Source organism: Uranotaenia lowii, chromosome 2 (genome assembly GCF_029784155.1).
Source record: "Uranotaenia lowii strain MFRU-FL chromosome 2, ASM2978415v1, whole genome shotgun sequence".
Lineage (NCBI taxonomy): Eukaryota > Metazoa > Arthropoda > Insecta > Diptera > Culicidae > Uranotaenia > Uranotaenia lowii.
This window is the reverse complement of record NC_073692.1, coordinates 126,037,142-126,061,064: the sequence shown is the minus strand read 5'-3', so window position 1 is coordinate 126,061,064 and position 23,923 is coordinate 126,037,142. Positions and strand designations below refer to the sequence as shown.

The following is a 23,923-nucleotide window of genomic DNA, read 5'->3' as shown; positions in this document are numbered from 1 at the left end:
TACTTTAATAAAATTTTGGAGTCAGGAGTTTTCCCGAACTGTCTAAAAATTGCGAAAGTCATCCCTGTTTTTAAGGCTGGCGATTTGCTTGACGTCAATAACTATCGCCCTATCTCGACTTTAAGCGTTTTTAGTAAAGTGTTCGAGAAGCTTCTTGTTAATAGAATTGTAGACTTTCTAAATCAGAACAATATACTTTATAAACTGCAATATGGATTTAGATCAGGTTCGAGCACTCAAATTGCCATCTCAGAATTAGTTGACTCCATCATATGTAAAATAGAGTCAAAAAATATTGTTGGGGCACTATTTTTGGATCTCAAAAAAGCCTTCGATACTCTAAATCATGACATATTATTGTCCAAACTGTATAAATACGGGATAAGAGGAACAGCAAATAATATCCTTCGTAGCTACTTAGAAGGTCGCAAGCAGTTTGTGGCTATTGAAAACACAAGAAGCGAATTAAGAAATATTGATATCGGTGTACCACAAGGGAGTAATATCGGGCCATTACTTTTCCTTTTATATGTCAATGATTTATGTAACCTTCAACTTAAAGGCACAGCACGTTTATTTGCCGATGATACAGCAATTTTTTATTCTGAAACTTCACCTGATATTATAATTCAGCACATTGAAGACGACCTAAAACTGCTTTCAAAATATTTCAATTCAAACCTACTTTCACTAAATTATACTAAAACAAAATACATGTTGTTTCGTTCTTCGCATAAAAAGCTACTTCGTACTAATGACCCAGCTATGAATGGAAATACTATTGAGAGAGTTAGTTATTTTAAATACTTGGGAATTTACTTAGATGAAACTCTCTCATGGAATCGTCACATTGAACACTTGGAAAAAAAAATTACTCCTCTTTGCGGTGTTCTTTGGAAACTGAGAAATTTTGTTCCACAACATGTTCTCTTTAAATTTTATTTTGCGTTTATCCACTCTCAATTGAACTACCTTATTATGATATGGGGAAGAGCCTCCTTGTCCCACTTACAGAAACTTCAAACGCTCCAGAATAGATGCTTGAAAAACATCTTAAAGCTCCCTTTGTTATTCCCTACCCTTCAGCTTTACTCTTTAAGAACGCATAACGTTCTTCCAATATCTGAACTCTGTGATTTGCAAACTGTTGTATATGTCTATGATAATCTACACTCAATTGAAAATATTCAAAACCTCCATTTTACTACGGGGTTGCGAACTCATAACACTCGCCAGTCAGATTTCTTGCAACGAAGCCGATCCACAACATCATTAGGGCAAAAAAGAATTTCATTTATTGGACCTACTAAATACAACACCTTACCAACGGATATTAAAAACATAACCAATCGTTCCATGTTCAAAACCAAAGTGATACAGCTTTTGAAAGAAAAATTGAACCATTAAAACAGTCGATCATCAACCAGTCTTTGTTTTGTTTACCTTTTGTACTTTTGTAGCGTTAATATCTAATATTATTTTTCTTAAAAATCTTGTAGTTTGTATTTTATCTTATAAAATTATTGAACATAACATAATAAAATTAGCAATAAATAAATAGTATATTAGTAAATATCGAATAATGAATCTCTTCAAAGGAAATTATTTTCCATTGAGATTTCATATTGTAGTCAATTTAGTTAAATAATACATTTCCTCGCACGACATTATAAATATTTGTGTTCTCAGCATGATTAAAATTTGCTCGCGTTTACTCTTATTATCATTTTGCTGCCAGACATGCTGAGAACAGTAGCGTCCATTACCAGGGGGCTCAATTGAGCCTTTTGGTGTGGGGGAGTGTGGTGGGCCGCTACAAAATAAAAAAAAAATAAAAAAAAAAAAAAACAGAACGAGTTTACCAGGCAGAATGAAAGCCTCAAGGAGGCCAAAAGGATCGCCGAGCATTATGTAGCATGTAGCCACGTAAGTCGACCACTCAAAAATATTTATGGGGGATAATAAAATGGGTTCAATCCAATTGCAACAACATTAAAGTTGCCCAGAATATGTTTGCTTCTATTTTTTCTGATTTCTGCGCTTTGTGGCTTCAACCACACTAAGCCTTTGTCACAGGCTGTACACTTTCTTAATTATTGATCTTTAAAAAAACATACCGACCAAAATCAATAAGAACATGAATATAAATTAAAAGAATACAATATAAAACTTTTTTTTTTTTTATTTTAAAATGAGAACTACCATCATGGTTGAAATTTATACGAAAAAAAAAACGTTCAAAAGTAACCATATCAAAACATTTTAGATTATAAATTTAAAAAGCATATAAAATGGTTAATAAAAAATAAGTGTGTGAGAGATATTGAGATGGTTTGCTTCGTCCGCCCGCACGCGTCCCTTTGTCGTTATCTTATTCACCGAGCAACCTTTGCTTGCGAATATAGCGTTGAGCGAAACATTGATGGCCAACAATCGCTTTCGTACCATACGATGTTGGCCAGAAGTACTCATGACTGATTCTTATTAATTCGGGGTTGTACCCCTTGGTAAAACCATACACAAATTTAACTATTTGGAGCTTGACTTCAAATTTTTTGAAATGGTTCGGCGTAAAGCTGAACCAGAAACAATTTATAAAATAAAATGACTTCCTAAAGTTTTTCTTCCTTCTACAAGGTTATTTTGAAGGCAGCAATTCTGAGTGGGAGTGAAAGGTGTCGTTCCTCACTTGAACGCATCGATTGGGTAAGGTAGTGAGCGCGCCCATCGTGTAAATGACGTCATGTAAAATATGACGTCATATATACAGTAATCTTGATTTTAGTGATTGCTGGTTGTGGCTAGCAAGCCCAATTGACACGTTTTTTGGAGTGATGATTTGATGATAATTACTATGAAAATTTATTTTTCAAACTATTTTGTTTTTTTTTTCTTTCTTTTATACATTGAAGAGGGAAAAAAATCAGATTTTTTAAGACAAAAATCATTTTTATTGTACTTCCCAGTTTCGCAAAAACGTAGTGACAAAGTTTATAAAAAAATCACACCAATACATACAAATACACTGACATCGTCTGAACTCGTCGAGCTGATTCGATAGGTACCTATAAAGGTATATCTAAGACCCATAATTAAGGATCTCCCAAATCGACCGATAACTATACCTTTCTGTAAGAAAGGCAAAAAAGGTCCCCAACCATTCTTTCAAATAACTCAACGTTTACTCTGGGAACAGTCCAATGACCAGTAAAATATATTTTCAAAATCAATTAGGAACATGAATTTATAATTAAAAATTACAATATAAAAAAAGGTCCCCAAACATATGTTTCAAAAATTCAACGATTGCTCTGGGTAACCTATTGAGTGAAGACGGCGAGAATAGAGTATCAACGATTCCAGTATAGAGTCCAAAGATGGGTTAAATATATTTTCAAAATCAATTGAGAACATGAATTTATAATTAATGATTACTATATAAAAATAGGTTCCCAACCATATGTTTCAAATAATTCAACGATTGCTCTTGGTAACCTATGAAGTAAAGACAGCGAGAATAGAGTATCAATGATTCTAACATAGAGTCCAATGATCGGTTAAATATATTTTTAAATTTGTATCTATGTTCATTTTTACAATTTTTAGTTTAGTCAATGAAATGTCGGCCTGGTCTACACGCATAGGTGTAATGGTCAGAATCAATTATCAAGGCGAATATAAAATAACGAATACAATATCAAGAACCGGTTCAACTTCAAAGGCTGATCCTCCGGAGCCACTAAAAGAGAACTGAATGTCGAGAAAATTGGCGCTGTCATGATTATTTTGAATACAGCACGTCACTGGTACGGCCGTTCGCAAGCAGAGCTCATTCCGGAGATTTCAATGTAGATCCGTTGCTATCTGTTCGTTCTTTCATGATTGGATATTACAATTTTTGTCCCTGTAAAAATCAAAATCAAAAATCAAATTAATTTAGAATTAAATTTTCATTTAATTTTTCAATACATTTTTACCACTACGAAAACATGCTTCGAATTTTTGTGTGCTTCCATCAGCTGGAACTTGGCCCGATCGCTGTAGTCGTTCGGGGTCATCACCCGGACTATCTGTACAAATCGAGCTGCGTACATGTACTTTTACTAGTGCTTCTTCGGCAGGCTTTCGTAGCTGAAGATACTGTCCGCTTCGCCCGGGAGTAGATCGAGTGATTCGTCCTTTACTGGTACAGCTTTTCCCCATCATTCGGATGGAACCTAACGAACACAATCCTCTCGCTAGTGGGCCTTGTAATCGATAAATTCTAGCACCACTTCGCCACCGTGTTGTATGTTGCAACCCAGTCTGCATTTCTTGTCCTGTGCCTGTTCGGAAGCCTGCGAGCGATGTTGAATGAAGGTAGATCGAGCCTCTTTCAGGGAGGCTTCACTAGACTGTGCCGGAGAGGCTTGCAGCTGATAATGATTGTTTCTTGGCTGAAAGCGAACAAGATAATCCTGCAAATAGAAAAAGGAATGTGTTGTAAACCATGAATGTGAACCATTAATAAATATTTGATGTACTTACGTTCGATTTCGGTGAAGACATCCAGACAGCAGACTAGATTGCCGAAAATGATGTTTTTCATCCAGATGCCTGAAGGATTCGACCCGTCGTATTGTCGTAGAAAGTGTTATTTTTATTTTGTTTGCACTCACGCTCCTTTTTTTAAACTCAAAATTAAGTAGTTTTGGTTCAAAACAGCACTTCGGTGGCAGCCCTCAACTTTAAGTTCAACTGGGCAATAGCAAAACTAAGTTCTGATAGGCATACTCAATACTAAGTTCGGCAGCCTCACTCGAATTTATCCTTTTTTTCGAGGGTAGCTTTTTTTTCAGGGAATTAAAGGATGAAAAAAATTTATTGTACCCAGATGTTGCTGTTCCGGTACATTGCATTGCATCCGGTACAATTACGGAGCGGTGAAAAGTTTTGACACTCCCGGTCAAAGAAAACTTCCGGATGTTACTTCCTACGGGAAGTACACAACATCCGGAAGTTTCCGGACATTCCAAGCCGCTCACCGTATGATAACAATGACGGACAGAATTTTACGCTGACACGGTGAGCATGCATTCCGTTATGAAGTTCCTTCATAGTCTTCCGGTAATTGTTCCGGAACGACAAAATTTTGCGACGTGTTCGTTGGTTTCTGTTCCGGTTCGAACTGAACTCGCTAAGTGTTTTCAGTCCAACAAAGAGAGTTCAATTTTTAGTTCATAAGGTCGAACTCAGCTTTGCTCCCTCGCCGAAGGAAAAAAAAGGATGAATTTTGAATTCGCAGTTCGAATTCCGTTTTAAACCATCGCAAGGAGGAAAAAGAGTGCTTAACTTTAAGTTCATAAAATCGAACAATGTTTTGAACATCGGTCGTACTTAATTTTGAGTTAAAATAAAGGAGCGTGCATATATTACACGACACGACTTATGCCTAAGACCACTATGGCCCAACTTGGTTAAAATGTTTTCTCTTCAATGAGCTTCGAAAACGATGTTTTTTCACTCCTCGATAAAATGCGTGCTTCTTCAAAATGGCAACGTGCGTGCTCTTCACTTTGAAAATGGCAACGAATGGAAAAATATCTCAATGTCAACTTTTTTAACCTTTTAATATTTTTTACATGAGAACTACCATCATGATTGCAGTTTTTCCAAAAATTCATTCAAAAGCAACAATATTAAAAAATTAATTAAGTAACCATATAAAATGGTTAATGAAAATGAGCGTGTGAAGAAATTAATATGGTGTGCTTCGTTCTCCCACACGCGCCCCTTCGTCGTTTTGTCCTTCACAGAGCAACCTGAAGTATCAATCACTTTCGTACCATGCAGTGTGGGCACGACGTACTCATCAACGACTTCATTAATTTTGGGGTCGTACCCCTTGGTGAAAACCATTTTTATGTTAAATATTTCGGAGCTTCGGTTCCGAAATTTTTTGAAATGGTTCGGTTTCAAACTGAACCATTTAAATGAAAAAATAAAATACAACCTTTGGCCGGGAAATTTTGAACTGTCGTCTTCCTCCCACACGGTTTCTGTCACGATGACATCTAACCTGAGTGGGAGCGAAGCCTGTCTGTTCTCCCTTCCACACATCGACAGGTTCATACTTTTAGATAGCAAGCGCGTATCTATGACGTCACGTATAATTTGACGTCATATATACGATAATCTTGATTTTAGTGATTGTTGGTTGTGGCTAGCAAGCCGAATTGACACGTTTTTTGGAGTGATGATTTGATGATAATTACTATGAAAATTTATTTTTCAAACTATTTTGTTTTTTTTCTTTCTTTTATACATTGAAGAGGGAAAAAAATCAAATTTTTTAAGACAAAAATCATTTTTATTGTACTTCCCAGTTTCGCAAAAACGTAGTGACAAAGTTTATAAAAAAATCACACCAATACATACAAATACACTGACATCGTCTGAACTCGTCGAGCTGATTCGATAGGTACCTATAAAGGTATATCTAAGACCCATAATTGAGGATCTCCCAAATCGACCGATAACTATACCTTTCTGTAAGAAAGGCAAAACCATGTATATAACACAAATTTTCATTTGTATCTATAAATGTCTGTATTCTTTACCTTAGGCATGCAAAAAAATAGATTTTGGATGAATGGCGGTGAATCCGTGCACCCACGGTAAATTGCTCTACTTATAGAAAAAATATGCTTCAAAACCTACAATATCAGGTATAATTTATAGGCAACATGTTGAAAAATTTCAGAGCGATGGGTGCAAGAAAATATCTACTAAAACAAAACTGAAACCGTGCACCCATGGTCAAAACTCATAGCCATCTAACATGATTTTATAATTAAATTGATAATGTGTTTTAATTTTTTGATAATTATTTGAAATATTCATTTTATGACATGCACGCATTCGTCAACTATGCCAAAATGAGGTGATTCCGTGCACCCATGGTGAAAAAATATTTCCATTCTATAACAAAGATGATATCGAATAAATAACAAAATAATTTCATAAGAAAAAAGTAAAAAATTTTATGATATAAAAAATTTTCCCTTTATCAGTCATTTTGACTGGTCACGGTCCGAATAGGTATATTCAATTTGCCGGTCCTTCAAGTGTTAATAATTCCAACTGCTATATATCAAACTAGCTACACAATATCACCGGATTTGATGCATGGAAAACTCTTTTGTTGATTTATCTACAACTCTTCAAATTTAATCAAGTTTCTGTTATTATTCCTTTAAGATAAAAACTGTTGATATGAGCCTACTTTTAATTAAAATTTTGTGCAACACCAACACCTTCCAAAATAAAGCAAACACGAATGAAAACCATTGATGATAAAATATGCTTCCTGGAGTTGCTGTAAATCAATATATATTTTCGTTGAAATACATCCTCTTTGAAGTTGTATGGGTTCTGTCGATGCCTTTTCCCTGTTATTTTCCAGCAAAAGATTTCTTCATTTCAATTTAAATTTCATTTAAATTACTTCAAGCATATCTTTCATAACGTACAAGAATGTTGAACATTTTCAAATGTCTCAACACCTTTTCCTTTTGCCAGATTTGATGTTACAAGTCCTCGTGTAAAAGAACCTCTACAGAAAAATTAATCAAAGAAAGCGTAACAAGCACACTTAACAATTTCGAACAATAACACGAAAAAAATCTGTAAAAGAGTAAACTTTCAAGGAACCATCTCTCAATCCGTAAAACGGGGTAACATATCACCGGGGTAGCTTTGATCAACATGAAATTTTTTCACATTATCATCGATAACTAAGTCTAAAGTTTAAATATCTCAAAACTTTTTCCAACGTTTAGAAACCTACATATTCAGTTTCAAATAGGGAAAACTTGGTTTGTTTTTGAAAATTTCAAATGTTAGTAAAAATATAATTACAAAATAAATTTATGTTGATTGATTTTTATCAAATCCATTTCCCAATACATTTTGTCTAACATTTGCGGATTCCATTGGTATAAGAATATTATTTTTCTGAGCAATAATATACTCACAATGAAAGATTGTTTCGTCAAAGACACAAAAACTCCATTGCACATACGGTGTGCTATCGGTATCGAATGGGTTAAGGTGTTTTGTATCCTTTTTGATCATGGAAATTCAATGTTACCCCAAAGCATCAAATTCTAATCTAAGACGAAATTGATTTATTAATCAAATTTAAAGTAGTCAAATAAATTTCTGCAGTAATGTTTCTCATTTATAGAAGTCCAGTACTGGTTATTAAAATATGAAACATGTCACATTTCCCTTAGCAGAAAAAATAATCCAAAAATATTGGAAAAAGTTATCAATCTTATCCCGGATTACGTAAACGGGACTTAAAAAAAAACAAAATTGTGTAAATTCTAAAAGTTTGTCCACTACATTTCAATCATTGCATACTTTAAGGCACAAGTTTCTAATTTTAAGATAAATTCAGTATCTTGAGTTCTTTCAAACAGAGAATAACTGGATAAACATAAGTTATTGAACAAATATATAAGTTATTTTGCGAAAATCAATGATTACAATCCATTGAGAAGGAAAATACACCTTTTTGGACTGTAAGGATCAATTAAACCCATAATCTTTTTACATTTTGAACAACAATTTCTCAAAATAATTGAGAGTTTACAGTTGCTTAGAAAATATGGCATTATGAAGTTCATATTATATCATAACGATTGACAAACTGGAATAAATATTTTTATTTTATTTTTTTAATTTTTCAGAAAACATTTTGAAGTGATGAAAAAAGGATATTTGTGAGATATTCCAGTTCCGAGATATCCCCTCTCACTGAAAGAAGGGAGTGGGTCTCCCATAGAAAAGACAAATGTTTGCATAGCTCGAGAAATGATCAAACAAATCAAACCAATTTTGGAATAGGAGGGTAATTTGGTACGAGAAATGTATCTATGAATATTTGATACCCGTCCCTTCTTCCAGTGTGGTGATGGTAAGGGGATAGGGGCTAGCTTACAATTTTTTACAAAACAAATTTGGCGTGGCAGGGTATTGGCATCCGAGAAATGATTAGATATATCTCGCTAGACTGAGTCGATATGGGGTCATTTTTGAATTTCTCAAACCCTGGGGTCTAAAAAACTTTGTCTTAGTCCAAAACTCAGCCATGATTTTTTGCAGAATTTTTAGGTAACGTTTACATGAGCAAATTTGAACTTTTAGGTTTGTATGGAAAAATTTAATATTTTGTACTGAAAAATCAACATTATTTTTTTCCTTTCCTTCTGTAGAACCGAGCCAGCTAATGGTTTAAGTGCCAATTTATAAATTCCCTAAAAGAAATTTTCCGCTGAACAACTTTGTTGAAGACCGTAACTTCATACCTTATTAGGCAATAAAGTTATTAGCTGTTTAACATGGGCAAATCTTTTCGCATTGATAAACAATTAATTCAATTGACATCACTGCTGGAGCCTCGCGAAGTAGTGCTTGAAAAGTAACCATGCAATACCTCGCTAGGTATCAAGCAGTGATGTCTAGTTCCAACCGTCGAGCGAGAAACACGTTTTTCAGAGCGACCGTTGTAATAGATATATTGTTCATCTAGTCTCGTGAGTGTTCTTATAGTTTTGCTGAGTGAAAGTTCATTAAAAAAAGACTAAGTAGTGGTCGGAGCAATGGGAGACGATTCCGGCGGGGGCCCATCCTACGGGACAGGTTCCCGGTTTTGGGCGTTAGGAGACGATGCTGATTCGGATCAATTCACCAACGTTGCCTGGAAAAGGAAACGTGGAAATAAACGGCCTGTAACTCGAGATGCTACAAGTGACCATGTGTTCCAAAAGCAGCTAAAATTCGATCCAAAAGACAATGGCGGTCGATTCTTGATCGTTACCCGAACGGACGAGAAAAAGGACATGACGGAGTTAAACCCCTTTTGGATTAAAAAATGTATCGACAACATTTCCAAAGGAATCCAAATCTCTCGATTCAAGCAAGGTACGTTATTGCTTAAAACCCTCAACCGACAGCAAGCTGAAAAAGTTCTTAAGACTACAATGTTTTGTGAAGGTGTCAATATTAAAGTAACAGAACACGAGTCAATGAACATCAGCAAAGGTACCATTTTCTGCCCTGACCTCAACAAAATGAAAGACGAAGAGATTTTGGAGTGGTTGGTTGCCTCTAATGTTAAAGAGGTAAAAAGAATACAACGAAAAAGCAGTAGCGGCAAGTTAGAAGATACTGGTTCATTTATTTTGACTTTCAACCTAAGTTATCTTCCCCGTACTATTGACTGCGGATTCTACAACTGTACAGTTCGTTTGTATGTGCCAAATCCCATGCGCTGTACTATTTGTCTGCGTTTCGGACACAAAAAAGATAGCTGCAAGAGTAACAGAATCTGCGCTGCCTGTGCAGATCTGTTCCACGATAAAACTCCATGCCAACATCCCACCACGTGTGTTAACTGTCGAGGAGAGCACAACGCGCTTTCTCGAACATGCCCGATTTACCAAGATGAACTCGAGATACAGTCCATCAGGGTAACCGATCGTGTGACGATGCGTGAAGCCAGAAATAAACGACGCCAGCAGGTCCCCCTCTCAGCACTCACAGCTCCATTCCAGCGTAGCTTCGCAGCTGTAGCAAGGAACCCACCACGACGAGAAGAGAGAACGAAAACCGACGCAAGCCAACAACGACCGGAAACATCAAATGAACAGCACGTGAATACACAGGTAACTCAACAGACCAATGAAACCAGCGGTAACTCAACCAACGAAGATGATCGTCTACATCCGGTAGATCAACATTCTCTGAGAGAGAATGTCCCACCCAGAGCTGAGAAAGCTTTGGTCCCCCTCCCACCCATTTTTGAAGAGAACAAAATAAAAACGACGAGTGAATCTCCCGACCCAGTCTCCTGCCAGGTTGATCAAGGTAACTTACATCAGATAACAAATAAATTAAATGAACGAGAAAAGAACGAATCTATTAGTACCAGTGAAAATTTATCAACAGTTTCCCAAGCTTTAAAAGCATCAATTATGATTGAATGTTTGGAAGAATTAGAAGAAAATAATGTTTAAACTCTAGACTATTCTAAGGAATATGATAGACTTCTAGGTTATATTCTTCGCGATCTTACAGTGGAATCCTAACGGTTTTTATCAGCATATAGAAGAACTGAAATTACTAGTCTCAAAATACGATCCATCCATAGTCTGTATACAAGAATCTCATTTCAAACAAACCGACACACCATCTTTTAAAAATTATAAAATGTTTTACTCAGTAGACTCTGTTCATGCTAGGGCCTCAGGCGGAGTAGCCATATGTGTGAAGGAGGGCTTTCATGTCCAAGAACTAAACTTGTCGACAAATCTACAAGCAATCGCAGTTAAAGTATTCTATCCTTTAGAATTTACGATTTGTAACCTATATTTGCCACCTAACCTCAATTTTTCGAAAACCGACATTGTTAACCTTTTGAATCAACTACCAAATCCGTTTTTAGTAACTACAGACAGTAATGCTCATAACATATGCTGGGGATGCAATGATGACAATGCTAAAGGGAAACTATTGATGGAAATATTCGACGAACTAGATCTGAATTGCATGAATGATGGCTCAGCCACACACTACAGTATAGCTCACAACTCTTACTCTGCGATTGATTTGACTTTTGGGTCACCAATTCTGTCAACAAATTTTTCGTGGAAGGTACATGACGACCTTTGCTCCAGTGATCATTTCCCGATTATTATCAATCATCTTAGTAGATCAGTTAACTTTACCAAACGACCTCGTTGGATTACTCAATCAGCAGATTGGGAATCTTTCCAACATCTGATCACAATTAACCTTGATCACCTGTCAAAAAATGATCCTCTAACCCAAGTAGAAAGTTTCACTAAAGTAGTTGTAGATGCAGCTCAGCAAACTATACCGCGGTCATCTTCTGTCGTTAAAAAATTCAAGCCTCCATGGTGGAATTCTGAAGTCGCTGAATGCATCAAAAATCGGAAAAAAGCGCTAAGAAAATTTTCATCTCAGATGAATGATGAGAACCTTATCGCTTATAAATTAGCAAAAGCAAAGGCACGTAGGATTACCAGGCAACGTTCTAGACAATGTTGGCAAGAATTTGTTTCAACAGTGAATCTATCAACAACTAACAGCGATATTTGGAACAAAATCCGGGCAATGCAAGGAAAAACACAATCTAACATAATACCCTCTTTAAAAGTTGGAACTAACCTTTACACTACTAGTGAAGACATAGCTGAGGAGTTGGGAAAACATTTTGAATATACATCAAGTTCATCGAACTACCCACAAGATTTTTTAAGGTTTAAAATTTTAAAAGAATCAGATACTTTAGATTTCGAAGAACAGCAGACAAGCGTTATCAATTATCCATTCACAATGATAGAGATGCGAATTGCATTAGCCAGTTGCAAAGGATCGTCTACAGGATCAGATCAAATACACTACCACATGCTACAAAATCTTCCCCCAGATGGAGTGATTGAATTATTATCTTTGTTCAATACCATATGGTCGAGTCGTATTTTCCCCGAAAAATGGGGAGAATCAATCATAATACCGATACTTAAACCCGGCAAAAACCCTCTGAATCCTGCTAGCTATCGACCTATTGCTTTAACGTCATGCCTGTGCAAAGTACTTGAAAAAATGGTAAACCGTCGACTCCTCTGGTATTTAGAAACAAATAATTTACTTGATCCATCTCAATCCGGATTTCGAAAGTACAGGAATACAATGGATAATTTAGTTGCATTAGAATCATCTATTCAAGAAGCTTTCAGCAAACAAGAACATCTGATATGTATTTTCTTCGATCTTGAGAAGGCTTATGACATGACTTGGACATTTCAAATTATTGAAAAATTGTCCACTCTTGGAATAAAAGGAAATATGCTACATTTCGTTCACAACTTTTTGCGTTCCAGATCTTTTAGAGTATTTATTGGAAATTGTGCTTCTCGATCTTTCATTCAAGAAAACGGCATTCCCCAGGGATCAGTGATAAGTGTCACTTTGTTTCTCCTAGCAATGGATTCCCTGAAATGTTTCGTTCCACCAACTGTCAAGAGCTTCAAATTTGCAGACGACACAATAGCTTTTGCATCTGGAAAAAGCTTAAGTTATATGCAGGAAAAATTACAATACCTATTAAATTCATTCGAAGAGTGGTGTCGCCAAACTGGATTTCGTTTCTCTGCTTGTAAGACGAAAGTTGTTCATTTCTGTCAGAAAAGAAACTGTACTAGTAATCCACGACTAACGCTTTATGGTACTGAGTTGGAGTATGTGAATTGTCAAAAATTTTTGGGAATGCATTTTGATCGTCGTCTAAACTGGAACTCCCATCTAACACAATTGAGGAAGCACACAGAAAATTCTATTAGAATCATCAGAACACTCTCTCATACGACTTGGGGTTCAAATAGAACAACATTATTAACACTGTTCAAGTCGAACATCCGATCAAAATTGGACTATGGTAGCATACTATATTGCACAGGTAGAGATGGAATGCTTAAACGAATTAATGCCATACAACATCAAGGAATTCGCCTGTCCACTGGAGCTTTTAGAACGAGCCCTATTGAAAGCATTCATGTGGACTCCGGAGTAATACCTTTGAAATATCGAAGAGATATTCAAACTATGACAACTGTAACCAAACTATATTCTCTTGAAAATCACCCTCTACATAAACATCTTATGAAATTTATGGAAACATCTTCGGAAGATGACGAGCACCTCAATAAGTTTAAATCCTTCTTCAGGCGGAGCTATGATTGTTTAAGTAAATACGGACTCATTCTGAGGCAACCTATGATCAGAAGTTGGTTATCTCACCCTCCTTGGACAGGGTCAGCTCTACAATTCGATGAAACACTCGCAAAAATGAATAAATCCAGAACTCCTACAGAAGCATTTATATCGGAATTTCTGAGAATTAAATCGAAACACTCGAACTACAAAATATTGTATACGGATGGTTCCAAATCCGCAGAAGGCGTAGGATTTGCTATATACAATGAAGACCAACAAATTTCTAAACGCATTACCTCTGAAAATTCTATTTTCACTGCCGAGCTTTTAGCCATCCGAGAAGCTTTTGAAACATGCATTGATGAAGAATCTCATTATCAATTCTTGATCCTGACAGATTCCTTAAGTTCGATTCGCGCCCTACAAAACCCTTTTACTGACAATCCAATTGCACAGCAGATAATTATGATTGTCAAACAAAACCAGCTTAAGACTTTCAAACTCATGTGGATTCCAAGTCACATCGGCATTGAAGGGAACGAAATTGCTGATAGTTTAGCACGATCGGCTATCAATGAATCAATAACACCACTACCTCTTTCCACTTATGATTATATTTCCTTGATTAAAGCAACTGTCAACGAGCATTGGCAAACTGAATGGAATGACTGTACGAGCAATAAATTACGAGAAGTCTGTAGTTCTATTCGGGAATGGAAAAGAATGGAGGCATTACCTAGAAAAGATTCGGTGGTATTGACAAGACTAAGAATAGGACACACGCGTTTAACCCATTCATATTTATTTGATAAAAGTGCTGCTCCAAGGTGTGATGATTGTCAGACATTTTTAACCATCAGACATATTTTAACGGAATGTTCAAAGTACTATGACCTCAGAACAAAATATGATATAACTCTTAACAGTTTAAGTATTGAGGGAAACCATAAAAATGTTATCAAATTCATGAAAGAAACAGAACTTTATAATCTTGTATAAATTTGTACTAATTAATAGGTTAGGATGAGTAGTCTCTAAGCAATTTTATATGTAAATCCTCTAGAAATGTATTCTTTTGTTATCAAATTATTACTGAAAATAAAATGGTGCAGATAGCCTAGTGTGTGCTGAGCACCTCAACACAAAAAAAAAAAAGCAGTGATGTCGATTGAATTTTTGTTTATCAATGTGAAAAGACAGACCCCTGTAAAACAGCTTATAACTTTTCTGCCTAATAAGATATGAAGTTAAAGTCTTCAACAAAGTTGTTCGCGGAAAATTTCCTTTATGGAATTAATAAATTGGCACAAATCCATCAGCTGGTTCGGTTCTTCAGAAGAAACAAAAATGATAATATTTTTCAGTATAAAATATTCAATTTTCCCATACAAACCTTAAAGTTTAAATTTACTCATGTAAACGATAAAGGATGAGTATTGGACCAAGACCAAGAGCTTTTTAGACTCCAGGGTTTGAGAAATTCAAAAATGACCTCAAATCGACTTAGTCCAATATCTCGCTTGAGCTTTCATTACGTTGTATGAAACAAAATGTATACAAATAGTTTTATCACGAAGAAAAAGAAAAACTAACATGAGCTAGTCGCAACTTTTTTTCCATTTAGAATGTTTGTAGTATGGACATGATATGCAATATGTTAAAAACAAATTTAAAGTTTTTCTGATAACTTTTACAGCTATTTTCTGTGAATTCTTAAGATGTTTCATACGACGTTATGGAAGCTCATGCTAGATATGATTAAGTCAGCCCCTCCGTTCTTCCAGTGGTAATAAAGTAAGGGAGGAAAAATAATCAAGCATATGGAACCTACTTTGGTATGGGAAAGCATTTAAATATATACAAGAAATGTTACAATGCTATTTTGAAAACCCTCTGTTCTTCCAGTGAGAAAATTTAAAGGGAAGAATATGCTGCCATACAATGAATTACATTATTTGAGAACTTATTCAGCAAATGGAATCAAATTTGGCTTGGTAGGGTATTTGAGTACGAGGAATGTTCCTCTGAACATTCAGTACTACTGTCTTCTTCCAGTGCAGTGGGATGAAAGGAAGGAAAGAGGGGGGCTTCTCTACAATTTTTCACATAACTTTAGAGCTTATCGAGGAAATGGAACCAAATTGGGCATGGAAGAGCATTTGGATACGAGAAAAGGTTATATGCTAATTTATTTTTTTTCCTTTGTTGGGTACCTACCACTGCAACCAGTTAGTTGATCTATTGTAATATGTCCCCTGTTTAATATATGCTAAGTCAAGGAAGATCACTTTCATATACTTAGATAGTATCCCTATCTTGAAATTTAGCTTTTTCCCAATCTAGTATAACCGCTCTTATGAAGCTGTTCACCTTTTTAGGACCCATTGAAAAAACTTCGGAGGGATCTTATATACCACAGCCGATTATTTTAATCCGTTTCGATATAAGAGAAGGACATTCGCAAAAAAGATGCTCTGGCGTTTCCTTCTCCATACTGCAGAAACGACACTCTTCAAAGTTTAATCTGCCAATTTTATTCATGTGATATCTACATTAACAGTGACCTGTAACGAGCCCTGTAAACATTTTAGTTCTTTCTTAGATAAGCTACACATTGTACGTCTCGGTGGTCGAGTGGTTAGCGTGGTAAGACGGTAATCGCTGGTCCACTGATGACATGGGTTCGATTCCCATCTCGGTACTGGGTGTTAAATGTTAATCTTAAGTTGTCCACGTCAATTGTTCAGTCTGTAAAGCCTAAATCGCCTAAGACGGTGTATGTCTTTTTTTTTTCTTAGATAAGCTAAGAGCTTTTTCTGATTTTTAATACTGGGTTGGATAAATCTTTTAGCCTGTTGCCCTACAACAGAGTTTTTCCAATTGTTTGCAATTATACATTTTAATTTTTTTTTTTTTTCATTTCTAATTTAAAATAGCATTTGGAAATACTGCAAAATGGTTCTGGTTCTGGTTCTGGCCAAGCTGTCAGCCTTTTCATTGCCCTTTATACCGCAATGCCCAGTAATCCAAAAAGATTAACTGAACTTTTTAGAGTTATTTTTTCCAGGCAATTGATGCATTTCCACACTTATTTTGAAGAGCATGTGTAGGACCTAAGTGATTTAAGAGCTGCTTGACTATCTGAAAAATGCATATATTTGCATTTCTATATTTCGTTTTCAAACAAATGTTCACACATTCTAATATTGCATAGATTTCGGCTTGAAAACTGTCACCAAATTACCTATTTTTCCAATAATATGTTTATTTAAGACTCCTTTCTCTTTCAATTGGGAATAAAGTTAGAGAAGAGGGAAGCTGTTTTACAATTGTTTTGCATAACCAAGAGCTTATCTTACAAATAAAACCAAATATGATTAGGGAAATCATTTGGGTACGAGAAATGGTTCCATGGTTATTTCGAACACCATTCTTCTTCCAGTACACAGAAAATATGTGGGGAGGAGGCTTCAATACAATTTTGTTGAAATAACTGGAGAAGTTATTAAGCAAATAAATCAAATTTGGCATGGAAAGGTATTTATAAACGTAATATGTTTCTATGAATGTTGAAGACCCTTCTGCTTTGCAGTGCGGAAGGGGAGAGACGGAAAAAATTGTATTGCTTTAGAACATATTAACCAAATGAAACAAACTTTGAAAGATAGTGTTTTTGAATACGAAAAAAATGAGATTCCTACCTCTTTTCAGCAGTTGCAGATCAGAAGGTGAATGTGGGACTTTCGTACAAATTTTTTGATATGATTTGAGTGCTTATCAAGCAAGAAAGATGATGAGAAGGTTATTTGCGTTTGAATAATTTGATATCCTCACTTTCATCTTGAAAACTCATTCGACAAATGGAGTGAAATGTGATCTCATTCAGAATCTAGAAATGTATTGGAAGGGGGGAAAGGATGAGAATGCATACCAGTGTTTGTGTTTTCGCATATGATTAGAATCAATGAGAAGCTGATAAGACGTAGCAAAGATTGCATATCTTTGAAAACATATTTAGAGATCAAGTTCCAGAAAATAATATTGAATCATCTTTGTAGTACAATTCCAAGCTCCAGTGGAAGTTTTCATTCTAATGCGGTTGATTCTGAATTATGTTGAAATTTGGTATAAAATGATCCTAACAAAAACAGACAAATTTAAATCATTCCCTAAAATTTAATTTATTTTTGAAAGGCGTATCAGAGCACACCAGGTCAGCTTGTAAATCATATTTTGCCACTTTAGCCTCCGTGCTCTAAAAAGAGACCTCATTGTTTTTTTTTTATTAAGATGACAGCAAACAAGTTGACAAAATATCACGTGCGCTTGCATAACGTCGTTTGAAACATTCTTGGGACTCACTTAAAACGACTACAAAATTGAGAAAATCAAGGGTAAAATTTGTGTTTCACATCTAAAATATGTATCTCAATATTCTAAATAAAAATAAATTGCCACTAAATGAAGTCAGTTTTTTTTAATTGTTCTAAATGTTATCAATTTGTTTCATTCTAAGTGATGAAAGAGCATCCGAGACATAGTTTTTTATCTTTACTATTTGCTTATTCATAAACCAAGCTGACTTTAAGGCCACGAAAAGGACATATATCGGGTGGAATGAAGCTCTGATAATTCACGTTTAAGTCTTTTATTGCTTCAGCATCTCTAATGTTATTTTTGAAGCAAAATTTAACACTCTTTTGAATCACCTATGAAAAGATATCTTATATATAAAAATGGAGACGTTTTCTTTGTAACAACATCACGTATGAATGGTCGGTCGAAATTAAGTAAAATTTGGTATCCGAGGGTTTTTTGGGTAGGAGATGGTTTGTATAATAGTTTCAAGAATCTCACTTTTCATGAAAGGTGGTCCCAATACAAATTCAACTTTATTTGTTACGATTTACATAAGAATCGATTTGCGAGCACGATGAATTTAAGGGCGTGTAAATGAAATCAAACATTTATTTCAATTTATACATAAGAAGATAAAACGAAGTTCACCGGGTCAGCTAGTATTTATTAAAACTAATACAAATATTAACAAAAAAAGAAGTTGGCAATAACAAATGTTGAATTATTTAATAAATAAAAATTATGATCAAAAACTTATGAGATATTTATAAATAATAATTTAATATAAGATTTATATTGCTCCTACAAATATTCCAAGATACTCCTGTAAATTCAACATTATCAAAAATTAAATTGAATCAAGGATTAGTTGCTCTATTTTAAACCCTTTAAGTGGTGGATTTAGAAATACATGTATTTCTTACAGAAGGTAGTTTTATGTTTCCAAAAATAATTTTATACATAGTTGAAGATTGTAGAAAATATTTAGAGAGCAGATAAAAATAATTGACTAGTTTAATTGTGACTTGGTGTAATATCCAATGAAAGATGAACGTTCAGGATTTGGTTCCTTTCATTGGACAAAGATGTAAAACAGCGATTTTTTTTTTAAATTACAAAGAATATTGATTAATATTGAAATAAATATGTTGGTAATGTCTTGTTTCAAATGAAACGCCATGGTCGAAAGTTTCCTATTTTTGAAACCTTTACAAATAATCCGGATTTCTCAAAGTTTTTCCATTATTTTAGGAAAAATAGTAAAAATAGTTCATATTCTTCACAGTAATAGTGGCTTCCCTTTAAACTTTGGCTAAGATAGTTGAATAAAGTGATTTTTTTTATTTTCTTTTATTTCTCACAATTCTTCCCAATTTCTCAGGTGACCTTTTTATCACAAAACAGGAAGTACATTTTTAAGAACGTTGGAAATTTTATTAGAATTACTGTTTATGTCAAACTAACTGACTAGCCGAACTGAAAGTAATGATTTTTTTTAAATTTATGTGGCTCTAAGCTGGATAAGTTTGAGAGTTATGGCAGACAACTTATATGGGGCATCTCCTGGAAGAATGGAGGGGTATTTAAATATCATAAAAATATGTTTCGTAGCTACACAAAAGTTATACAAAACAAATTAAACAGGAACTCTTCCCCTTTCCTTCAATTCCTCCCAATAAATTCCCGATTTTAAGTACTCTCCCCAACTAACTTTTATTTCTTTATCGTGTCTAGTTTTCAAATTAGGCCAAAATTGTTATTTAAATACCACCCCCCCCCCCTCCCTTCACCATTTTCCTTTCACATAAAACCACTAGAAGAAAGTAATCATATAATCATGTTGTTCCATTTGCTTGCTTTCACGTACCAAATTTGAATCCATTTTCTTAATAATATCTCGGGATATTCAACGAAAAAGTCCCCCTCCTCCCTTCTCATTATCACAATCGATGGAAAGGGGGAGATCAATTTTTTCTCGTATACAAACACCCTCTAATGCCAAATTTTGTTCCATTCATTCTTTTATTTCTCGAGGGAAAGGCGGTAAGGTTACCAAATAATCATGGAAACATTTCTTGTATCCAAATACCCTTCCATGTCAAATATCGTTCCATTTGCTCGAATGATTTTTTAGTTATGCAAAACATTATAAGAGAACCTCCCTTCCTGATTCGTATCCCCCCTTCATTGAAAAGATGGAAGGGTTTCAAACCATCGAAGAAACATTCCATGTACCCAAATACACTTGCATGCCAAGTTTGGTTCCAATTGTATGATCAGTAATCGAGTTATGCAAACATGTTTCTTTTGTTTAGAAGAAAGACATGAAAATTTTGATAGGGTATTTTGTTCGCAAATCTTCAAAAAAAGTTTTTGTAGACCTCATCGATTTTTTTTCCTAATTAGTGCGTTGAATAGGGGAAAGTTTCCTTTATAATAGGGAAATTTTCAGAGAATACGATTTTTTTCCTTTTTAAAGGTGAGAAATCATGATCATAGCTCAACCTACAAACCTACTTGTTATCATTAAATCTCAAAAAAGGTCATCTAAAAACACTTAAGCAGTCTGCTTAATATGAGTCTCATCTGAGTTTTCTTTAAATTTCTATTCACATGTTCCAATATTTAGCTTTGCTGAAAGTAAAAATTTCCCTTTGTTCACCAACAGTCCAAAATTGGTGAAAGGTTGAGTTGTACGATTGTAGTTGATTGTTTAAATTGTTGACTGAAATAATTAAGCTCAGACTGATTCTAACAACCAGACCACATTAAAATGACACCCTCGTTTCGTTTTGTTTTACCAGTTTCACTCTTATCGGCACGTCATCAGCACAAATTCCATCCTAATTGTGTTACCTAGTCCTGGATCCATCCGGAAAACACTTCCGCTGATGACAGTACCACTAATTGCGGTTTACCAGATGTCACCCAGCCAGCAGCAGCAGAAGCCCTTTCACCTTCATTTCTGTCAAGAAAAAGGCGAGCAAATATTTTCCCATATTGGTTTCAAAGCTGGAGGATGTTCCTGCTATTGGTGTCTTAATTAAGTTTTGCTCGCCATATCATATCTCTTGACTCTTGACTGAGGTGGGGGTGTTTGGTGTGAGTTTGTTTCATTAGTCTCTCAACTAGCTAGCTTTTCGTGGGATCAGCATTTTGTCACCGTACACTTTCCACGAGGAAGCTCCAGCAACGGCGGCGATGATGATGATATGAAACAATTTCCGGTAGGACGACGGTTTATCTGAAACCAAGGTGTTCTCCGAAGACAGCGGGCTAAGTGGGACTCAGCATTCTTCTAAAGTTTCTTAAGCACTGATGAAAGTTCGATGACTCAAAAGTTTCTAGCTTTTGTTTACTAAGAATGTTTAGCCTCGAGTTTGAAATTTAAACCAATTGTTTTGCTCAAGCCATTTTCTTAGAAAAAATCGAAGAAGCCCTACGTTGGTGCTTAGAGTTAATACTTCTGAATTAGTAACTCGATAGTTTAGAAAAACATAGTCATGGAAAAGATTTCCGGGATCCTAAGGATGTTTATCCCTCATTAGGGTGACAGCCAAATGGATCTTGTCGAATTTCGAAAAGCAACCATATGTAGATTGCCCAAAAAACTGACCTGTAAAAAATTCCAGAGCAATCCGACTTGAATAATGGGTGCCTCAAAGCGCTTTTATTTTATGACTCTCAGAAACACCAAAGGGGGGAACTTAAGGAAATCGCTGAATGACTTAGAATTACAGGAAACGTCGAGATCTAGTGTTATCTCGAAAAAAAAAGGAATTGTCAAAAAAAAGACTTTCCGGGACTAAGTCGATTTTTAGAAAAACGTCCTTAAAGCCAATTTTTGAACAAAATGATTTTTTTTAGATAACGCCCGATCTTGACGTTTCATACATTTTTAAGTGAAAAATTAGTATAAAAAAATCAAATTTCGATTAACTCGATTTCCTTTGGTCATTTCTTTTGATGATTTTTTAACTTCAAAAGTTGATTTTTGATCCAAATTATTTTTTTTTGCGACCAGATTTTGACGTTATATGCATTTTTAAGTCATTTGGCATCAACATTGAACTTTGGATATTTTCGATTTCCTTTGGTCCTGCCAACCGGAAGCAGTTTAAGGCACCCCTTACTCAAGTCCGATTGATCTGAAATTTTACACAGGTCTACAAAATGCATATGATCAGTTTTCATAATTCAATCTTGAAATTTTTTCCATACGTTCATTTCTACCCTATTCCTCATACTTAATAATTTAAGCCATTTCAAATAGTATAGCAAATTCGAAAAACCACAATAATACATTGATATAACTAGAGTTGTATCGAATTGTAATATTCAGCCAATGGTTGAATATTAACCATATTAACTATTCGGTGAATCGAATTTTGAACGAATATTTTGTAGATCATGAGTGGGCAAATCATGGAAAACGGAGCCCGTGTAGCTCTTTTCGAAAACACCATGATTTGATTCGTTTGATTGTTTTCTTGGTCTATATCATTTGTATAAATATTCTTGAATCAACACCAATAACATTCAAAATAAAAATGTGAGAATTTTTTGGATCTGTTTTTAAGTAATTTTTCAAAAAGAGTACCGTCACTGAATAAAGAAACAAACAAAATGGTGTAAGTGCAAAAATGTTCAATTTTGAGGTTAAAAATGTTTGAAACTATATTTGATGACATTTCATATTTTGAGAATTTGGTACGTTCTAAAGAATAGTACAAATTTTCGAAAACTTCATGTAAAATGTCTAAACACATGTCTAGTTAATCTTGTTTTCTCTAAATGAGCTTTTATGAACTTATACTCCTTTGGCTCGAAGGGCTTCAATAACAATTTTTCAACACTCAAAACAGTACGGTATATGACACATTTTCTGAACATTCGATCACATATTTTTCAACGCTTTTCGATTGCTTTTTGGTAACTACATATCATTGGTTCGAGGATCACTCAAGTGGACTCTAGTTTTATAATGAAGGAATTTGCCTCACCCTCAGCCTCAGAAAGTTAGTGAGATCATATTAAAACCGTTTAAAAATCACAAAACCATATCCACATCATAATTAAAATTGCAATTTAAATATAATTTCAACAATTTGTAACAAGAATTCTATTTCAATAACTTTGTCCATTCATTGAAGTTTAATAACTTTTGTAAATTATGAAAAATATCGATGCTCTACTTTGTGAATGTTTCTTATTTTTATTTTTTGCTAAGCATTTACAGAACAGAGAAAATTCAAGAAAATTAAACCAATATCAAGTAGCTTTTAGTTGGCAAGGTGCTCTGTATTTATGAACATCAGCTTATCAGAATTTGCAGCTGGAGAGTAGAATATAGCCAAAATTGGTTTGGTACTGACAAATGTCTCAGACAGAAGGACAGCATAATTTTTACTTTAAAACATTCAATGATTATAAAACGATCAAATTTGATTTCATCCTGGTTTTCCTAATACACTTGTCATATCGAGATACTGGAAAATTTTAATAGAGTTTCAATTGAAGTTCTAATCTTTTTGGATGTATACGTACCTGTGATCTTTCTTTTTCTATAAATTTTTTTCTCATACAATGCATGAGTAAAAAAATATACAGGATTATTTTTGTTAAATTATTTGATTTTTAATTTTTTTGTCTTTGAAAATTTAAAGTTTTTTCATAAAAAAGAATCTTTCTATATCTTTAAAACTAAAAGCTAGATTTGTCTATGGAATCCTTAAGTTGTTATCTTATATTCACTTTTATCGGTAGTTCAAACATTAGA

General features: G+C 34.6%; 2 protein-coding genes across 2 annotated transcripts in view; one reads left to right on the top strand and one right to left on the bottom strand.

Annotated features, from left to right (window-relative positions):
• The window catches only part of LOC129744036 (SPEG neighbor protein-like), a 523,363-nt gene that overhangs the window by 445,808 nt on the left and 53,632 nt on the right, over nucleotides 1-23,923 (bottom strand). The window lies entirely within an intron of this gene.
• On the top strand, nucleotides 9,648-13,642 carry LOC129741834 (uncharacterized). The gene is made up of 2 exons (XM_055733627.1): nucleotides 9,648-10,775; nucleotides 13,529-13,642. The coding sequence occupies exons 1-2, from the start codon at nucleotides 9,648-9,650 to the stop codon at nucleotides 13,640-13,642; spliced, it is 1,242 nt and encodes a 413-aa protein (XP_055589602.1).

Bases quoted from the DNA above. Each gene is read 5' to 3' on its own strand.
- LOC129741834 (XM_055733627.1), top strand. From the start codon at position 9,648: ATGGGAGACGATTCCGGCGGGGGCCCATCCTACGGGACAGGTTCCCGG. The intron at 10,776-13,528 runs GTAGATCAACAT...TATATTGCACAG, and splicing joins AAGATGATCGTCTACATCCG to GTAGAGATGGAATGCTTAAA.